Genomic DNA, 19,718 nt, shown 5'->3' with positions numbered 1-19,718 from the left:
GGGGGTATCCTGGTCTTGCTACTTGTGGAAGTATTTTTTGTGGGAGTATGAGGGAGTTTATTGATGCTTTCTTTACGTTTCTTGAAGTTCAGACTACTATGGTTGTTGAGTTTTATAGAGTTATACATGTTATGGAGGAAGCTCAAAAGATGGGGCTTACTAATGTATGGCTTGAATGTGATTCTGCCTTGGTTTGTGTTGCATTTACTGTAAGGACTAATGTTTCGTGGATGTTTCGTAATCAATGGAATACTTGTCTTAATTATTGTGAGAAAATCAGGTTTAGGGTTACTCATATTTTTCGTGACGAGAATGTGTATGCTGATAAGTTGGCTAATTTAGGATTTATTCATAAAGAATCATTTCATTGGTATAATAGACTTTCATCTAGTCTGTACTTAGAATTCTTTATGAATAGATATAATCTACTTATGTATCGTTTTTGTTAACATATGAGTTTTGGTCTAGTCCCCCATATTTTTTTTAATAATAATACTTTTTTCATGTAATTACAGATAATTGTTATTACTTGAGGTGCAATCTAGCTGAGATGTCAAGTTGCATAATGATGACTAACATTAAAGCTTTTATAAAAAAAATTATGAATATTTTAACTACTAACTAATTTAGATTAATATTATGTGCATATCGTCTAAGCATGTGAGTGTTATCAGATACAAAACAAGACTACATAATGTAATATTGTGTGATAGATAAAACACTTATGTTTTTCATGATTTGTAGTTTTAACAAAGCTTGTATCTTATGAAGAAAGGGCACTCATATTTTTCATTTTGCTAAAAAAAAGTCGAATGTTTCACAAACTATTTTATGTTCTTAATTGACTGTTATTATATTGAATATTTATCATTATTGTGGGTTTCATATCGTAAGTCGTGTCTCCCTCTAAGAGACAAAAGAGGTGAGAAAGACAGGAAAGGAAAAACTCATTCAACAATGATGAAATTTAGCTAATTTTTTATTAAGAAATGGAAAAACGTTGACTTTTTCTCAGTAAAAAAACATTTTTTCATGAATTGGTATCTAATTAGGTACTAAAGTTTTAACTACCAATTATTTATTATTATAGTTATTATTAATTTATTATAGCTAATTCATAATTATTATTTATAAAGGGTTTGTATAAGGGTTGAGGTATCCCTGAAATACTTATATTTTATTTATTCATTTTTTGTCGATAAAAAATTATTATTTATAAAGGAAGTTTTTGAAAAAATTAATTATTCTCTCTTGCGGACAATGCTAAGAATGAATAAATAAATAGATAAATAAAAGATATATAGAAGAGAAAAAAAGATAAGAGGAGACATAATTTATTATGTAAAATGTTAACCTATTAAGTTTTTACTTCAACATATAACACTATGTTATTCACAACATAAATGAAAGTATCAGACATTTTATTTTTATTATTTTATACAAGTATAGATAGAGGATGACAAGAAAATATGTGTGAAATTTTACTTGTTACATTTGTATGACTGTAAACTTCCACAAGTATTTTGTTTAATTTGTAGTTATCCATTGAAATATCCCTGGGAAGAAATTTTGATGACTTCACATAATCATTGTATATGTCCCTGTAAAGTGGTGAAAAGAAGAAGACAATAACTAGTTGGTAAACTTAGAAACAGGTATTTGGCCATTATGTTTGTCATTTGGCATAGCACACAAAGAAGATACATCAAATTAGGCAAAAGCCCGTTTAAAGTTTAAGTGATAAGTGTCCGAAAAGTACTATTGATGCATAATGATAGGTATATGAGAGAATAGTTTGTGGTCCATTCCTACTATTTAGAAGATTTTGCATTTTAGAGCTGCCTAATATTTTCTCACAGTTCACCTTTCACGACACCAGCTACTTACCCAATCAAAATTCCAAGAGAAAAGCACCTTTCCCATTTTGCAAGCAAAGGGTTACACAAAAGCTTCCGAGATTATAGGATGAGATGACACCGTAATCACCACATCATGCATGCAATTTCCATTTACGTCTGCTCTTTGTGGATTTTCCATCCTTACAGACCTCAAAGTAGGTGTACTTTTTTTCATTGGTTACAAAATTCATGCACTAAATTGAAAAGAAATAGTTGTGAAATATCAAAGAGAGGTAGGTTTTGATAGCCATGGGTATGGTTTATGTATTTTTAGATTGCTTCTGATGTATAAAGTGAATCTAAGAGGTTTAAACTTGAGCGATAGTGTTGGTAGGCCAACCAGGACGATAGTGTTGATGCACAAAACCAAGGCCAGCACCTTTGGTCACCATCATAATCACCATATCAATTTTGTAGCACCTAGTTTTTTCATTTGCTTTGAGAAGTTTTCAACAAGTGTTTACATCAGCCACGAGATATTAGCTTTGTATTTGAAGATGTATGTATATATATGTATGTAGGTGGGTATCTACTCTAGAAAGAACTAAGGAATGAAGGATGAGAATTTGGAGTGCAAGGTTTATGTGGACAAACACAAATCGTGGGGAACCAACCCTAGAATAAATAATTCACACATTTATTGATTGTTTTAAGCTACCAATCAAGTTGTGTGCTTGTAGATAAAATCTCCATGGACACCACACCACATGGCAATTGGCATTAATTTTGACCATTGACCTATTACTCCATGCATATTAATTAGTTTCTCTTACCTTCAAAATTCAGGGATATATAGAAGTAGGGCCAATCCTGTTTGATTTTATACTCAATTGGAAGCTCTTGAAGAACATTTTGCTAGTGTCCACATTATGAACTATTGTGACGTCTGAGTAGTTGCCAAATCATTATAATCATATTCTACAATGATGAACATACAAAACTTCATATTAATACAAACCAATTCAAGTCCCATCTAATTCTTCTTGCCGGTAAGCTTTAGTCAATTTTAAGCGTGATTCCCACGTATTATAATATCCACAAACAATTATTCAGTTTACCACAGTAATGTCACGCCCATTTGCCCATTTGCAAATGCATTACAATCCTCACTTCCATTCTTCAACGCAATAAGCTTGAACCATCTTACAGAACAAGACATGCATATAATTTCATGAGTTTGTACTTAATTTGTAAAAACAAACATCCCATAACATAGCCATGAAAGTTATCTATCTACGAAGGCTAAGAACTACTTACGTAAAGGGTTATAGTTTTACCTATAATAGATAACGCGTATATCTGATATCGCATCAGTGACAAGGTGATAATTCAGACCCGCACATGTGTGCCTTGTCCAGCAGTGCTGTTTGATATGCTTGGCTTTCATCAACATTTTGATCCCAACAACTCCAAACACTGTCAAACCCCTAACCACTAGTCTCTTGATGCCAGTATTTATTGTTGCCAAACCAATGATGTAATCAACACACACATATACACAACTGACTTTGAGTTCAATATTTAGTTTAAGTAGTTAATAGTATAACGCTTAATTAACTATTTTTACTTTTAAGATATATTAATTCTTTATCTATCTTCTTATATTAAGATTCTTTTGTGAAGATTGAATTGGGAAATGGTTTCTATAAACAAGCTTTTTAAGAGAAAGTCATTTCATGTAAAAAAATGTTGTCAGGTTGATTATACACATACATATCCTTCTTACCACGTAGGGACTAACAGCATGACACTATAAAAAAAAGTATTTTTCTTTCATAATTTAAAGCATCAAAATTAAGATTTTTCGTTGATTAAAGCAAGTGAAACCTGGGACAACTATATTTATCGTTCTTACTCCATGTCAAACTAATGACATGACACTATAAAAAAAATGAATTTTTCTTTTATAAATACGTATTTTCGCTCATGTTCAAACTTGAGGGACAAATGTACTATCAGGTACCGAGGTGTCGAATCCGCATCTCGGTATAAGATTCAAGCAAACCACTCAGCCTTCCGCTAAGGCAAATCAACAACTTAACCAAACCGCAAAATATCTACCACCTAACCTTTTGGTGTGGTAAATTATACATGTAATGGGATTGATTATGGGTAAAATTTGATTACTCCCTAAGAGTGCAATTAGGCTATTGTTGGGCTGGAATAGGCCTAGAATAAACCTCACTCGTAGGAAAGGACCCATGACAAAACTATAAATAGGTAAAAGCCTTCAAAGTAAGAGGTAATGAATGTTTAACCATGAAACTTGTAAAGTTGAGTACCAACATCTCTAACTTTGAGCATTAATTAGTGTCTTGCAAGTACCTTACCCACTACTAAAAAGTCAAGAGGACGAGAAACCAAAAGAAAAGAAACTGAATTGGAAGACCTTGGATAAGAGATATTCGACAACACTAGTATTTACGTGTGAATCTTCATAACATACATAATGAACTCATGTTTCACATTGAACTAATAAGGCTCGATATTACATTTAGTCATATGCGGTTTGGTTTAACACCCTCACCAATAAAAACATACACTTCACACCTTAATAAATTAATATTTCATTTTTATTTTTTTTAATTTAAAAATATTATTATATTATTATAAATAGTGTCAAATGTATGTTATTTCTCTAACAACTTAGGGTAAAATTGTTGATGATAAATCCTCTCAAATTTATTTCTTTTATTAAATAAATGTTTATTTTCATCATGTATGTATCATTTTGATTTTAATTATTTTCCCAGATGTATAATAAAATGAAATGGAGAAGATGTTTTGCCCTTTTAACTTCATGGATTGGTTTGAAGTTGGTTCACGTCTGCTACTTTTTTTGTGACCCTTTTCTTCGTTACAGGTATTGTTACCTCACTTTAGTTTACCTTATCTTTCTTTCTGGTTTCTGCCCCCATCTTGATCATGTTATATGGAACCATCTTTTTCTTTTTTAAAGTGGCTTTCTCTGCTGGCACTTAAGGAATAGGGTCCACCCATTTGACATTAGTTTGATTAGATGGGTGGTCAAAACCAACTCCAACTCTAGAATCACCACATTCAATAATCTGTTTCTGTGAGGCCACAAGAAAAATAATTGAAACATTCTGTGAGAACTACTTGACAGTCCTTGACTTGGAAAGTTCTTGAGAAAATGTGAACTTGTGATTATCCCCACCATGTCATCATTCTCCTTTCTCAAACTATGCAATCACTGCCTTCATTTCATTTCTATTATGCGACAAAATTTTCAGCTTCTCCCATTCCCCTCTCATAGTCATAGTCATAGTCCTAGTCTTTAGCCTATAAAATACCTATTATATTGCACTCTACCCATGTGCCTTCACTTCTTCTTAGATTACTACACGTGACACTTATTCTAGCTTTTATTGGATTAGACATTTCAATGATATCACTTTACCATAATTTAAGTTAATGTTAATCTAACTCGATTCAGGTAATTACTATTCACTCAGATTGATTTGTGAGGATTAACTATATTGGTTTTTATAGGGTGATTGGTGTATAAATAGAGTTGTGAAAAAATGAAAAAAATTAAAATTTCTCTTTAAAATAATTTTAAATTCACTCCCTGAAATTCATTTTCTAATTCAAACAAAAGCATTTATGTTTCTTTGAAATTGAACCAAATAGAATTTAGACAAATGGACTATTTAGAAGGGAACATTTTTACAAAATTTTAGTTTTAAGAACTTTTAGGTTTTTTTTTATATCTTCTTAAGAATACGCTGTCTAATACAAACTTTAAATTAAAAAGAAAATTTGAACTTTTAGGAATTATAAAATTATTAAACAATTTTAGCTTTAAATTTTGAAGAAGCCTTTTAGAATCTAAAAATATCCTAGTGAACAATCATAATAAGGTGAAGAGTCGGATTTGAAAGGTAAAATGTAGCAGTGCATGTGGATGAGGTTGCTATCTACTTTTATTCACGTTGTGCCCATTTACTCTTCATCATCATAGATTACTTTATGCACAAAACCAAGGACGATATTGTAGGCCAACTAGGAGTTGGGCCCATTGCCTTTGGTTAGGCCCATGTCGTTCGTTTCCGTGACGTCATATAAACCTTTCACTTCATTACACTTTGAAATTAATGTGAAATTTTAAAAACTAAACATTTGTTTTTTAAAAAATATTATATTTTTTATTATCATCTCCATTAAATCTTTCTATTGATTTTTTTACCTAAATTCTCAAAAAAAAAAATCAATTTTACTAATAAATTATATAAATCAATCAATTAAATTATTTTATAGTATTTTATTGAATATTGATAAATTTAAAATAAAATTTGAAATTTCAAGATTTCCTGAATCCTAACTTGATTTCTTACAAATCCTTCCATCTTCTTTAAAACATTTCTCATTCTAAGTTTGTCCTAAACCTCTGATTGTTTGTGTCCAAAAGGAAGAAGTTAGAGGTTTCAAAAAGAGAAAAATGTTACAGTAATTTATTATATTAATTGAAAATTCAGGAACTAAATTAAAACAAATCGAGGTTGCAGTGAAATATTATTCATAAAAAAATAACTAAAAGTAGAGCGGAGTTTTAATTCTAAATTACCGATATAATCTGAACACTTCATCAGTGATAATAATAGATTAAACAGTTAATTTTATTGATTCCATAGATAAAAAAAAACTACATTCTAAATTATTCTTAATCATATTTATTAGAAATAGTGTTAATACTTGAACTGAAAAATTAAAATAGACTTTGATAAAGTTAAAAATAATTTATATTTCAGTCTATTAAATATGAAAACTTTTGTTTATAATAAAAAAAATAGTATATTAATGAAGACAATTAAATAAAAACTAATTTTAAATAAAAAAATAATTAGTTATTATATTAACTAAATAGATACTATTATAGAAATTAAAAAAAAAATATTGATATCTATAATATTATTATTAATAAAATTTATTAATTAGTTTCTAAATTTATATCTAATTAACTATAAATATTTTAACTACTAACTAATTTAAATTTATATTATATACAAATCGTCAAAGCATTTGAGTGTTCATTGGATAGAAAACAAAGACTACATAATATGATGTGATAGATAAAATACATTAATTATCATTTTATGAACAAAGGACACTCATATTTTTTATTTTGCTAAAAAAAGTCAAATATTTCGCAAACTAAATATTCTTAATTGACGGTTATTATATTGAATATTTACCATGTGGTTTTCATATAGTAAATTATGTCTTCCTCTAAGAGACAAAAGAGTGAGAAAGACAGAAAGAGAAAAACTCATGCAACAATAAATGAAGGTTTTTTTAGGTAGTTTTTTTTTATCAAGAAATGGAAAAACTTCGATTTTTTCTCAATGAAAAATAATTTTCTCATGAATTGAATCTTGGATGACTTAGAATAACTAAAACACAACTTTTGCAATGATTTTTTTTTTTCTTTTACAAGTGTGATGTGAGTCATCCTCATTTGGTAGCAAATAGTAATCTAAAAAAAAAATCATATAAGACCATTTCTTATCATTATGCATGTTTTTGAAAGTTAGATCATGTGGTAGACCTTTCAGCATTGACAAGCAAAATTTCCATCAAACATATTTTATTTTCTTCTTTCAATAATGACTTGTGATATTTGAATGACTTTGTATATCCCTTTATTTTAGAAGCCTAAACATTAAAGTTGGAATTGTATTCAATGTATAAGTTAAAGATATAAGAGTTTTTTCTCGTTTACAAATGCATTCGGTAGTTTTTACATAAATCGAAAATAATGAAGCCACTATATATGATACTCCTTTTTGTAATTTTTCATCTAATATTTTTTTTGTAATAGAACATTATAGTGCATGCTCAAGATTTTTAGTTATTCTTTCCTTTACTTGGGAATCTTGTGTTTTCATGAAAGTACTTTCTTGGATTTCATTCATATTTAATACCTACTTGGAATAAAAAAAAAACTAAAATATAAATAAATTTAAACTGATAAAACATTAGTAACTTACTAAAATGAAAAATAGTTTTTATTATTTCCAACTTTGTTTTCATATTATAAGCTTTACACCTACTTAACATTAAAATGACAAAAAAATCTTTATATAAATAAAATGAATCAAAAGTTAAAAATCATTTTAATGTAAATATAAAAAATTGACTTTTTAAAATAAAGTTATTTATTTAAATCAAGTAAAAACTAAATTTGAAATAATCTTGGATAATTTGGAGTAAAGCTCAATCGAAAGCAAAAATTTCTTTTACATTAATATTGAAGTAAGAAAAACTCCAAAATTATTTTTGTAGAAATAAGTTGACCTCCTTTATTTTCAATTTCTAGATTTCTTTTATGTTAAATAATGAAAAGTTTTCTTTTTTTTAAGTCATGTTTGTGGAGTAGTGATATTTTTAAAATTAAGATTCAATATATATAGATTGAAACTATGAATAATATTAAATTTTCACTAAAAAAATCATTAAATAGAAACTTGTTTTTGGAGACAAAAAATAATTACTTGTTCTATTGACTAAATTAGATATTATTTTTAAATTCTAAAAAGTTTATCGGTTTGCTTTCTAAATTAGTTTATATTATTAATAAATAGTTTCTAAATTGGTATTTAATTAACTACTTATTAAGGTTTTAACTACCAATTATTTATTATTATATTAATTTATTATAGCTAATTCATAATTATTATTTATAAAAGGTTTGTATAAGGGTTGAGGTATCCCTGAAATACTTTTATTTTATTTAGTATTTTTTTTCGATAAAAAAATTATTATTTATAAAGGATGTTTTTAAAAAAATTTATTATTCTCACTTGCGGATAATGCTAAAAATGAATAAAGAAATAGAGAAATAAAAGATAGAAGAGACAAAAAGACAAGAGGAGACATAATTTATTATGTAAAATGTTAACATATTAAGTTTTTACTTCAACATATAGCACAATATGTTATTCACAACACATTATAAAATAGAACAAAGATGAATAAAAGATTTAAAGGAAGACAAAAGATATGAAAATTTCTATTATATACAAGCAATACATTCATTCTAGGTCTAGCTACAGAGAGAAAAAATCAATCAATAAATACTAGAATCATAACAGACAAAGACAAAATAAAGTTATTCACATCTATAAGAGAAACAACTCAGAATTAGAAAGGACACAATTAATATTAGCATTGTTTTATTATAACTTTTGTATCCATATCCTTCCTTCAATATCCTCCAAGCTGTTGTAGAGACAATATTGATGAGACTTAGCTTGGAACAAATACTCTTGAAAGAAAATGGGAAGCAAATGGATGAGATCCTTCTTTAATTTTTCCTAACAATGTGACAATATATTTCTATATGTTTCATACGCTCGTGAAACACTGGATTTGTTGCAATGTATCTTGTTGAGTCATTGTCACAGTATAAAAGAGATGGTTGCTCAAGAGGAACTTTAAAATCTTGAAGAAGATAAGTTAGTCATTGAATTTTACATGTAACAGTGTGGCCATTGCCCTGTATTCAACTTCACAAGAACTCTTTAATATTGTTCTTTGCTTCTTTGATTTCCATGATATGAGAGAATTATCAAGATACACACTAAAACTAGTCACTGATTGTCTTGAATCACTGCAGGTGCCCCAATCACTATCACAAAAGACTTTGAGATGAGCCGATGTGTTGGAAGAGAAAAATAAACCAAGACTTGGAACTCATTTCTTATATCTGAGAATTCTAATCGTTGCAGTATAGTGAGCAATTGTAGACTTAGCAAAAAACTGAGAAAGTTGTTGCACATAAAATGTTATGTCAAGTCGGTATTAGTGAGATACATAAGTCTTCCAATCAATCTTCTCACTAGTACAAAATATGAAAACAACGACCCTTTATTTAGTGCGGCTTTGCGCTTAAACGCATTTGTAAAAAATGCGGTGGCATTTTTGTAATTAAATTGATTTACAAATGCGGTTCTAGGGTAAGACCGCATTTGTAAATCAATTCAAATGATTTACAAATGCGGTCTTTACTATGACCGCATTTGTAAATCATTCTGAATTGAATTACAAATGCGGTCTTTAGTATGACCGCATTTGTAAATCAATTCAGAATGATTTACAAATGCGGGCATAGTAAAGACCGCATTTGTAAATCATTTTAATTGATTTACAAATGCGGTCTTACCCTAGAACCGCATTTGTAAATCAATTTTACCCTAAAAATTGAAGCGCGCCACTAGTTTTCACTTTCACTTTCGTCTTCTCCGCTCTTCGTTTCAACGTTCTGTTTCAGCTCTCCCTTTGCATTGTAAGTTTCAGCTCTCTTCGCTTCAACGTTTGTTTTCGTTTTCGTTTTTGTCATTGTCGTTATTCACTTCCTTGGCATTGTCATTTCGTTTCCTAACTCGTTTTTGTCATATAGGTGGTTACTGTTCTATTGGGTTCGCCGGTTTTTTCTGCTCCGCCACTGCCACAGCTTCCGCCACCGCCACAACTTCCGCCACCGCCTGCGCCTTCGTCTTTGTCTTCGTCCTCGTCTTCGTCTTGTGCCTCTGCCACTCCGATCACCATCAACCTAAAGGTTGGTGTTGTATTTAATTTATATTTAATATTTTGAATTTATATTTAATATTTTGAATTGTTATTTTTCTGTATTATAATATATATTTAATTAATAACTAATACAACTTGGAATTTATAACTAATAACTAATAATTTATATATTTGTGTGTATTTTGAATTTTTGTATTATATAATTTCTATTTTCTTAAATTTATATTATATATTTAGTTAGTTGTTAATTACATTTTAATAAAAGTTTTATGTTATGTTAGTTATTGTTACTTTTAGAATAAAAATATCGTGTTTGGATTGAGTCCGGGGGTGTTCGACCCTCGGCAAATGTGTGAGATTGAATAGAATACCAATTATTAGAAAATCCTAACTATATTCCAGAATATATAATGGATCGAAGTTGGATTAATGTTGTTCGTATAAGTGATGAATACGAAAGGGGAGTAGAGGAATTTATACAATTTGCGCAGCGTAACGCGATTATTAGTGGTCATGATGGAGCAAAGATCAGGTGTCCGTGCGTTAACTGTTTGAATGGAAGGATACTGGATGTGAATATCATGAGGGAACACCTGCTGTGTGATGGGTTTCTTCGATCTTATACAACTTGGACATGGCATGGTGAATTATTAAATTTACCACGTGTTTCCGTAACTGAGGAATATGTGGGTTCTACCATGGATGAAGCAGTACACGATGATGGAGATGATGATCGATTGGAGGACATGATTCGTGATGTGGGAGCTGAGTGTTTTGCAAAAGCGCATGGATATGAAAGTATGTCAAAAGATGCAGAAACTCCTTTGTATCCTGGATCAACTAACTTCACACGGTTGTCGGCGGTGTTAAGATTGATGAATTTGAAGGCAATAAACGGATGGACTGATAAAAGCTTCACGGAATTGCTCCAGCTGTTGAAGGATATGCTTCCAGAGGGGAAGGAAAATATGTATGGATTCGTAGATCCTGCATATACTAATCCCGTTGGACCAAACTCAACTGAGACTCAAGCATACATCACTAACATCCTGGAAAAAGAGGGAAAACAAATTTATTTATGCCCTTATATTAATGAGTAAGTTTAATTATATGTCATCAATTATTATTATTTCATGTTTTAAATATTTACTAACTCTTTTCAATGATCATATAGGCATCATTGGCAGTTACTTGTCTTATCAATGGTTGATAAGACTGTTGTGTGGTTTTGTTCCCTACACAAGAAGATGCCCACAAAATTTAAGGATATCATTAATACGTAAGTATAGTATAAACTTAACTTTGTATGTTACTAATTAACCATCTACTAACGAGGTTTTTTGTATTAACCAGTTCATGGCGTGGATATAACATCCTAAAAGGTCGATCCAGTTCAAATAATTTGAACTACATAAGAGTAAAGGTTTGTAATTTTTTTCTTTCTCTATTATCATTGTTTATCAATATACTAACATATTACTTTTTATTGAATTATAGTGTAATAAACAACCAGGAAGCTATGAGTGTGGCTATTACATTATGCAATGGATGATTACCATTATAAGACTAGGTGTTAAAACTGGTTGGAAAGAGGTATATGTTAAATCATTTTTATAATTCTTGAACATATATATATCTAGAAACTAATTTATGTCAACTTTGCAATGCAGTTATTCACAGAAGAAACACCAATGAGTGAGGAAGGCATTTCATATGTTAGAGATTCTTGGTCCACATATTTCATTAATTTTTATAACTCTAGCATAGGTAAACAATAGTGGTTTTATTATATGTAATTTGATCACTTGTAAATGTACATTTTGATGATTTCAATTGATTACTACATTTCTGTATTTGTCTGACTGGGTTTGATCATTATGCAGGTTATTTAAATATATGGTTTCTGCACAAAACAGAGTGTATTTTAAAAAAGAAATCACTATTTACAAATGCGGTCATTTACCAAGACCGCATTTGTAAATAGTGAATTCGCATTTACAAATGCGGTCTTGGTAAATGACCGCATTTGTAAATAGTGATTTATGAATGCGGTTTTTACCAAGACCGCATTCATAAATCCTAAACCTCAAACCCACTCCCTAATTCAGAATAATATACAAATGCGGTTACCTAAAATGACCGCATTTGTAAATGTGATTTATGAATGCGGTCATAGGACCGCATTTGTAAATTCCAGATTTACGAATGCGTGCTGATCAAATGCGGTTCTATGACCGCATTTGTAAATTGAAAATAGCCGCATTTGTTTTACATATCTGCACTAGTGTCTATAGGCTTGAATATCTGTGAAAGGAACACGTCCAATAAAAGAGAATTTTTCATGATTATCAATAGGAGTGAGTGCAAGTTTGCAGGCTAAAAGACATGCATGTGTTAAATATTTCAATGCATATTTCCTTTGATTCACCATTATTCCTACTTCTTGCTACTTCTATACCAGAGCTCTTACTAGGGTTTTGAAACCATATTATAAAATAGAACTGAACAAAAGAGTAAAAGGAAGACAAGATATGAAAATGAATACCTCTTCTATTATTACATTGAAATTAAAACAACTAGTATGAATCTATACAAGCAATACATTCATTCTATGTATAGCTAAAGAGAGAATCAATCAATAAATACTAGAATCATAACAAAGACAAAATAAAGGTTCACTACAAGAAAATCATGAAATAGAAACCAATTTGTATAGAGCAAAATAATTAGTTGCAATAGTAACTAAATTAGATACCATTTTAGAAACTAAAAAAAAAAGAGTCTGGTTTCTAAATTAGTTTATATTATTGTTAAATAGTTTCTAAATTGGTATCTAATTAGCAAAATTATTTTGGAATCTAAAAAGTGATTTCTATTCCATGATTTTCTTATATAGTGGTTATTCACCTTTCTAGAAAGAAACAATTAATAATTAGAAATGACACATTTAATATTAGCATCCTTTTATAACTCTTGCATTCATATCCTTTAATACAACATAAATGGAAGTATCACACATTTTATTTTTATTATTTTTATACAAGTATAGATAGACGATGACAGAGAAAATATGTGTAATTTTACTTGTTACATTTGTATGACTGTAAGCTTCCCCAAGTATTTTGTTTAATTTGTTCTGAAATATCCCTAGGAAGAAAATTTGATGACTTCACATAATCCTTGTATATATCTCAGTAAAGTGGTGAAAAGAAGAAGACAATAACTAGTTGGTAAACTTATAGAAACAGGTATTTGGGCATTATGTTTGTCATTTGGCATAGCACACAAAGAAGATACATCAAATAAGTGCCCGAAAAGTACTATTGATGCATAATGATAGGTATGAGGGAATAGTTTGTGGTCCATCCCCTACTATTTAGAAGATTTTGCATTTTAGAGCTGCCTAATATTTTCTCACATTTCACCTTTCACGACACTAGCTACCTACCCAATCAAAATTCCAAGAGAAAAACACCTTTTCCATTTTGCAAGCAAAGGGTTACACAAAAGCTTCCGAGATTATAGGATGAGATGACACCGTAATCACCACATCATGCATGCAATTTCCATTTACGTCTGGTCTTTGTGGATCTTCCCATACCACATTTCCATCCTTAACAAACCTCAAAGTAGGTGTACTTTTTTTCATTGGTTACAAAATTCATGCACTAAGTTGAAAATAAATAGTTGTGAAATATCGGAGAGGTTTAAACTTGAGCGATACTGATAATAGTAAAAAGTAAATATCACATTATCCCATCAATCTTTTCCTTTGAAACCAAAACAGGAAAAGTTGGTTTGTAGTCATTTATTTGTTTTTAGTTTATTGTAGCTACGTAGGGGAGAGAGAGAGATAGGGACACAAATCAAGTGTAGCATATGGTAAGGTAGTTGCACAACAAGAAATGATTAATCAGCACACGAAATTCTAACTGTAAGTTCGTATAGGGGGTGGCCGTGATGTGCCATCGCACCTTTAGCTGACACCATCAAAAGACTTGGCTTCTTACAATAAAAAAATAAAATAAAAGGGAATAATTGGAATAAAAGAAAAAGGTACAAATTAAAAGCCAATCTCTTTACACGCATGTATGATCTCAAAGTATCACAAGAAACTAGAGGAGCTACTTATACTTAAGCCTTGTGAGGGGGACACTGATAGCACTTTGTAAATAGCCCAAACGTATCAATTTGGTGTATGAAATTAATCATGCTTGCCCATCCTCCCAACCCAAATCCTACCACCAAAACCCACACCACCACAAACACGTTCATGGAGTACAATCCTACCCAACCTCCTAACCTTGATGGTGGTCTCTCCACAGCATTCTGTTAACAAACAAAATTAAACAAAAAATTATCAGAAAACCATTGCTTTATGTTTAACTAGCATGACAGATATATGATAAGCACTTTTAGCTAAGTAAGTGCATGTCTAACCTCCCTAGCCGGTGCTGAAGCAAAGGTCATCATGTGAGCCAAGGCAGGAATTATGTAAACAGTGAAGCTGACAAGAAGAGATCCAACAGTTGAGTTAATGGGACCAAAGAAAGGGAATATGATTGCCAGGAACCATATTGGAATCACAACAGGAAGTCTAGCCAACGCCCTTTTGAACAAACTCTTGGTTTCATGCACCCCAATGAATTTCTCCCACACAAAGTATAAAGGAGTGCAAGCAAATCCAAAAGTTATGAACTGCAAACACCACCACAACAGTAAATAAATCAAGCATAATTACTGTGTAAAACTTACTGAAATAAGAGGACAAGAGCTTGTACAACATAAGTTACTTTTTAAGCTAGATAAGCTCTTATAAATGTTTTCTTAATTTGGAATTGAAATAGTAAGGATATTATATAACTATAACCTGATGAATGAGCATGAGAATCACAGCGGTGTCTCTGAAGCCTGTCTTTGGGAGCAATGAGAGGGCATTAGAATGGGTAAGAAGCTGATCCCCAAATGCCCAGTAAACTGCAGCTGCTGATGGCAAAGTTAGGGTCAGCACATATAGGGTTGCGATCAGATATATCATCTTAAACTTCTGTGGCTTCCACATTGCATGCATAATTTCCCTACAATATATAACCAATATATGTTTGTCAGATTCATATACAATTTTTATTTCTGACAATATAGTCACTTTTAAATCCCAATACAAGTTAAAATCAAGGACAAGGTTTAATTCTGAAACATCATGCTACTCTTTTCTAGAAGAAACCCTTAAGTTATAACTAAAACAAATTGATTAGTTTTCAAGTCCTCACACTGTAACAGCATGTCCACCGAAGGTATAGAGAATGTTGGTAGCCCCAGTGAAGTAGAGAACCAATTTGGTTGGCCCTGAGTGCGTCACCCCCTCGACCTTCAGAACAATATATACATAATATTAATCGAAGAACACAAATAATTAACAACAGTAATATATCACATGGATTCATTATATAATTTGTTTTATTCTGGGGATGAGGCTTATAAATTGTGAGTCGTTTACCTGGCCGTTGGTAAGGGAAGCTACGGTCATATACCATGCAGTATAAGTGGTCATCATGAGGCCTAAGAATGACCAGATTCTGTAGTTGTGGAAAGAAGGGATGAACACCGTTGTTGCACAGCATGCGCCAAAGATGTAAGTCCAAGTTCTCTTGTCCAGATTGTCATTTATGTAGTATATGTTGCTGAAACATTTGTTGTATATGTAATTTTTTAGTTTATAGTATACATATGAAGATCATATATATTCAAAACCGTGATCTATTCCTACCTTGCACAAGCAATTAGTTGAATTACTGATCCAAACAGAAGGAAAGTACAGTTGAAAAAAAGACCAAGATTCCTCCAGTGTTTGCCCAAAAGTCCATCTAGCACTTCAAACCACTGAAAAAGGTGAAAAGAATCCAAGATTAGAAGAATCTAAAGTAACCACTAAATCGATTCATTAAAAGGGAGAGAGACTGCAATCACCTGAATAACATGGTTTCTGAAATCAACTTTTTCTCTCTCCTTTCTGGTTCGGTACTCAACATAAAGGACACTTATAATGTAAGCAGTCCAGCTTCCCATCAGTCCATAGAAAAGCTGAAATATGATCCCAGATAACATCCCCAGTTGTGAAAAGGAATATGGTAGTGTCAGTAGTACTTGTGCAACCTAAATGAAATCCGACAAACATGAAAATTATGAGTCCCTTGCAACATCAAAAGAAGGTTTTGCTTCAATAGGAAAAACACTAGTGGCGATTATGCCTGATTAGAAGCACAGCTGAACCATGCATCGTAGACAGAGCCACCATGCCAAAAGAGCCTAGATAGTTTGCTAGTTGTTGACTTAGAACCTTCCTCTTCCGCCTCCATTTCTAGGTAATTCCCTGCAACAACAGTCTCAACCTTCTCAGAAGCCATTGTTATCTCCCTTCAAGTGTTGTGGGGAAGACAACAGACTAAGTGAGCAAAGATAGATAGGAGAGAAGTGCTTGTTTTAATTCACCCCTTCACATTCTTGTGTAGCATCCCTTTCCTTATATAAACTTTTTTAACAGCAAGGTACTAAATGTGAATGGGCTTGGTGGGGACCTTGCTTAGTTCACATGTAACCAGCCTTTTTCCTTAATAATTCTCTCTCACCAATTGCCTTTATGAAGGTTCAACTTCATCATCAGTTTTGTAGGTTCTGATGAGCCATGGCTAGCTGCAGTGCACGAGCGGGTGGCCCACCATTGCCCTATTCTTTTCTTTAATCTCAGAGATCAGCTAGCCCATGCACATTGATTGATTATGAGTGTAGAGATAAAAGCAATAAAAAGACTCAGAAGGAGATTAGAAAAGTTTCTAGTGTGTGGGTGTTGAAGATGTCTATGTGGGGGAGACTAAGATGGAATGAATCATTGCTCTCTTGAGGGGCTTAGTGCTAATCATGATTAGTATCACACGTGTTCCAACTGGCTTTCCTAAAAGAAAATTCTATCATAGCCCCAGCTCTCCTTTTCCTTTTAACTTTTTTCGTTAGTTATGAGCTATGATAGATTTTATAAATGTTATGCAGATTTGGGCCATTGCAACTTTGCAAGAGCCATATATCTTCCTAGTATCTTGCATAGACCAAAATTCTCTGTATTGAAAATTTTCCAGTATATATACACTTTGGTAATTTGAAGAACTTAATTTTCCAATGCACCAATAATCTTATATCATTTAAAAATTAATTAAGATAAAAATTAATTTAAATATATCTTACTTCCTTAACTATTCAATATGAACAATCACTAAAAAAAATTATTAAATAAAAAATAATTTTAAAAACTAAACTAATTAATTATTATTTAATTAAATTAAAGACCATTTATAAAATAAAAAATAATTTTTAAATTGGTATCTAATCTTAATAATAATTTAAAAATTATTTTATGAATTTTTATTAATATAAAATTTATTTTAAAAATTGATAATTATTTTATATTTTAAATTAGTATCTAATTTAGTTAATATAATGATTAATTATTTTATTTTTTAAAATTAATTTTTATTTAATTTTTTTAGCGAATAATGTCACATCACTCACAATTAATGAAATGATAGTTCTTAATGAATATTTTGACAGGTTTACTGCATTAATGAGTAAGGAAACACTTATAATTTTCAGGTCTTAGGTATGACATCCTTATCTTCTAGTCAAAAAGTGGTGAAAAAAAGAAAATGAAAGGAGCAAAAGTATCTTGAGATGGGCGTTATATCAGATTTGATTAATATACAGTTTCCAGGATGGCCCAACACCTACCAACTCATTAGGCCCAGTACCAGAGAACTGTTGGACTATTATTGGGTGAACTAAAAACTGAGACCCTTTTTTTCCTTTTCTTCTCTTGTTAAAGTTTTTCCTTTTCTTCTCTTGTTAAAAGTTCGAAACGTACATAATTTTTCAAAATGGGTTAATTAATTTTAATTTACGCCATGATTTATGTCAAAGCTTTTGCTAGTGATCTTTCAAAGGTAGGAAAAGTTACAGGAGGTCATCAAAATAAAATGGCAGTCTTAATTTATTTCATAAAAAGTTGGGGAATCAGTTACAAGTATAAAAGCAAAAAATTAAAATAATATAGAAATCTTCATTGCTGATTTATAGTTTTGTAATGTTTTAATAAGCAATAATGCATCTGTAAGAAGAAAATGGTAGACAAAGTAGTTAACAACACTCTTGTAATAATAATCTATGAAACTCAAACACTCATCTTAAATGACATGTCAGTGTGCGGATACTTGTATCGGACACTGACACTCGTATGACACTTACTAGTGATCTTTCAAAGGTAGGAAAAGTTACAGGAGGTCATCAAAATAAAATGGCAGTCTTAATTTATTTCATAAAAAGTTGGGGAATCAGTTACAAGTATAAAAGCAAAAAATTAAAATAATATAGAAATCTTCATTGCTGATTTATAGTTTTGTAATGTTTTAATAAGCAATAATGCATCTGTAAGAAGAAAATGGTAGGCAAATTAGCTAACAACACTCTTGTAATAATAATCTATGAAACTCAAACACTCCTCTTAAATGACGTGTCAGTGTGCGGATACTTGTATCGGACACTGACACTCGTATGACACTTGTAGAACACGTATCTGTGAAATGTCTAATTCAAAAACTATTTATTGAATTTCTGACAATTTTATTACATTTCTAACACAATTTTAAAAAGAAAAAATACATTAATTTTCTGAAAACTAAAATTTATGGTATAAATTTTTATTATGATTATAAAAGTAAAAAACAAATCATTTTGAACAAGTTATAAAAAAATATTTTTCTGCTCCAAAAAAATCAACAACATTCTTATTGCATATAAATCTTTATTATTAATTTATATAATTTATAATTATATAATATATAGATTTGTATTTCTTATCCTATATTTTAGAAATTATATACCTAAAATTTTCTGTCCTGTACATAATAGTAATTAACCATTAGTGTTTTATACAAAAACTAAAGAGATGATGGAGGCGTGTAGTGGTTCGATGGACTTTGTCGGTTGCATTGCATATTATGGCCACTCTGAACTATAACTGACAAATAAACTGAAAAATAAAAAAGTGAGTTCACAATAAACTAGTCAGAAAAAGCTTTAGTAGCTCATAATGTAGTCACAGTAAGTTCCCAGGCTACATGGGCAATGATTGAATTTTATGAGCAAATGGTTGCCAGTTTGCCTCTGATCATGAAAACCATGAGTCACACTTCCTTTGATACGCTTACGCTTGATGCTAAGGAA

General features: G+C 30.7%; 1 protein-coding gene and 1 long non-coding RNA gene across 2 annotated transcripts; one reads left to right on the top strand and one right to left on the bottom strand.

Moving 5' to 3' along the window:
• The first annotated feature begins 11,804 nt into the window (after positions 1 to 11,804).
• On the top strand, positions 11,805 to 12,257 carry LOC137823130 (uncharacterized). The gene is made up of 3 exons (XR_011083070.1): positions 11,805 to 11,874; positions 11,949 to 12,044; positions 12,122 to 12,257. It is a non-coding gene; the product is annotated as an uncharacterized lncRNA (long non-coding RNA).
• A 2,050-nt stretch (positions 12,258 to 14,307) lies between these two features.
• On the bottom strand, positions 14,308 to 17,560 carry LOC137820602 (auxin transporter-like protein 3). Its single transcript, XM_068624763.1, has 8 exons — positions 16,700 to 17,560; positions 16,419 to 16,604; positions 16,219 to 16,331; positions 15,949 to 16,132; positions 15,722 to 15,819; positions 15,322 to 15,529; positions 14,892 to 15,149; positions 14,308 to 14,780 (listed from the first exon to the last, which is right to left on the bottom strand). The coding sequence occupies exons 1-8, from the start codon at positions 16,853 to 16,855 to the stop codon at positions 14,586 to 14,588; spliced, it is 1,398 nt and encodes a 465-aa protein (XP_068480864.1). The 5' UTR covers positions 16,856 to 17,560; the 3' UTR covers positions 14,308 to 14,585.
• Positions 17,561 to 19,718: the final 2,158 nt, after the last annotated feature.

Source organism: Phaseolus vulgaris, chromosome 9 (genome assembly GCF_000499845.2).
Source record: "Phaseolus vulgaris cultivar G19833 chromosome 9, P. vulgaris v2.0, whole genome shotgun sequence".
NCBI classification, from domain to species: Eukaryota; Viridiplantae; Streptophyta; class Magnoliopsida; order Fabales; family Fabaceae; genus Phaseolus; species Phaseolus vulgaris.
This window is presented reverse-complemented; position numbering and strand designations above follow the sequence as displayed.

Excerpts from the sequence above, each read along its gene's own strand:
- LOC137820602 (XM_068624763.1), bottom strand. The coding sequence starts at position 16,855 with ATGGCTTCTGAGAAGGTTGAGACTGTTGTTGCAGGGAATTACCTAGAA. Across the intron at positions 16,332-16,418 it reads TCAGAAACCATGTTATTCAG|TGGTTTGAAGTGCTAGATGG; the intron begins GTGATTGCAGTC and ends CACCTTTTTCAG. Across the intron at positions 15,150-15,321 it reads TTCTCATGCTCATTCATCAG|TTCATAACTTTTGGATTTGC; the intron begins GTTATAGTTATA and ends TGGTGTTTGCAG.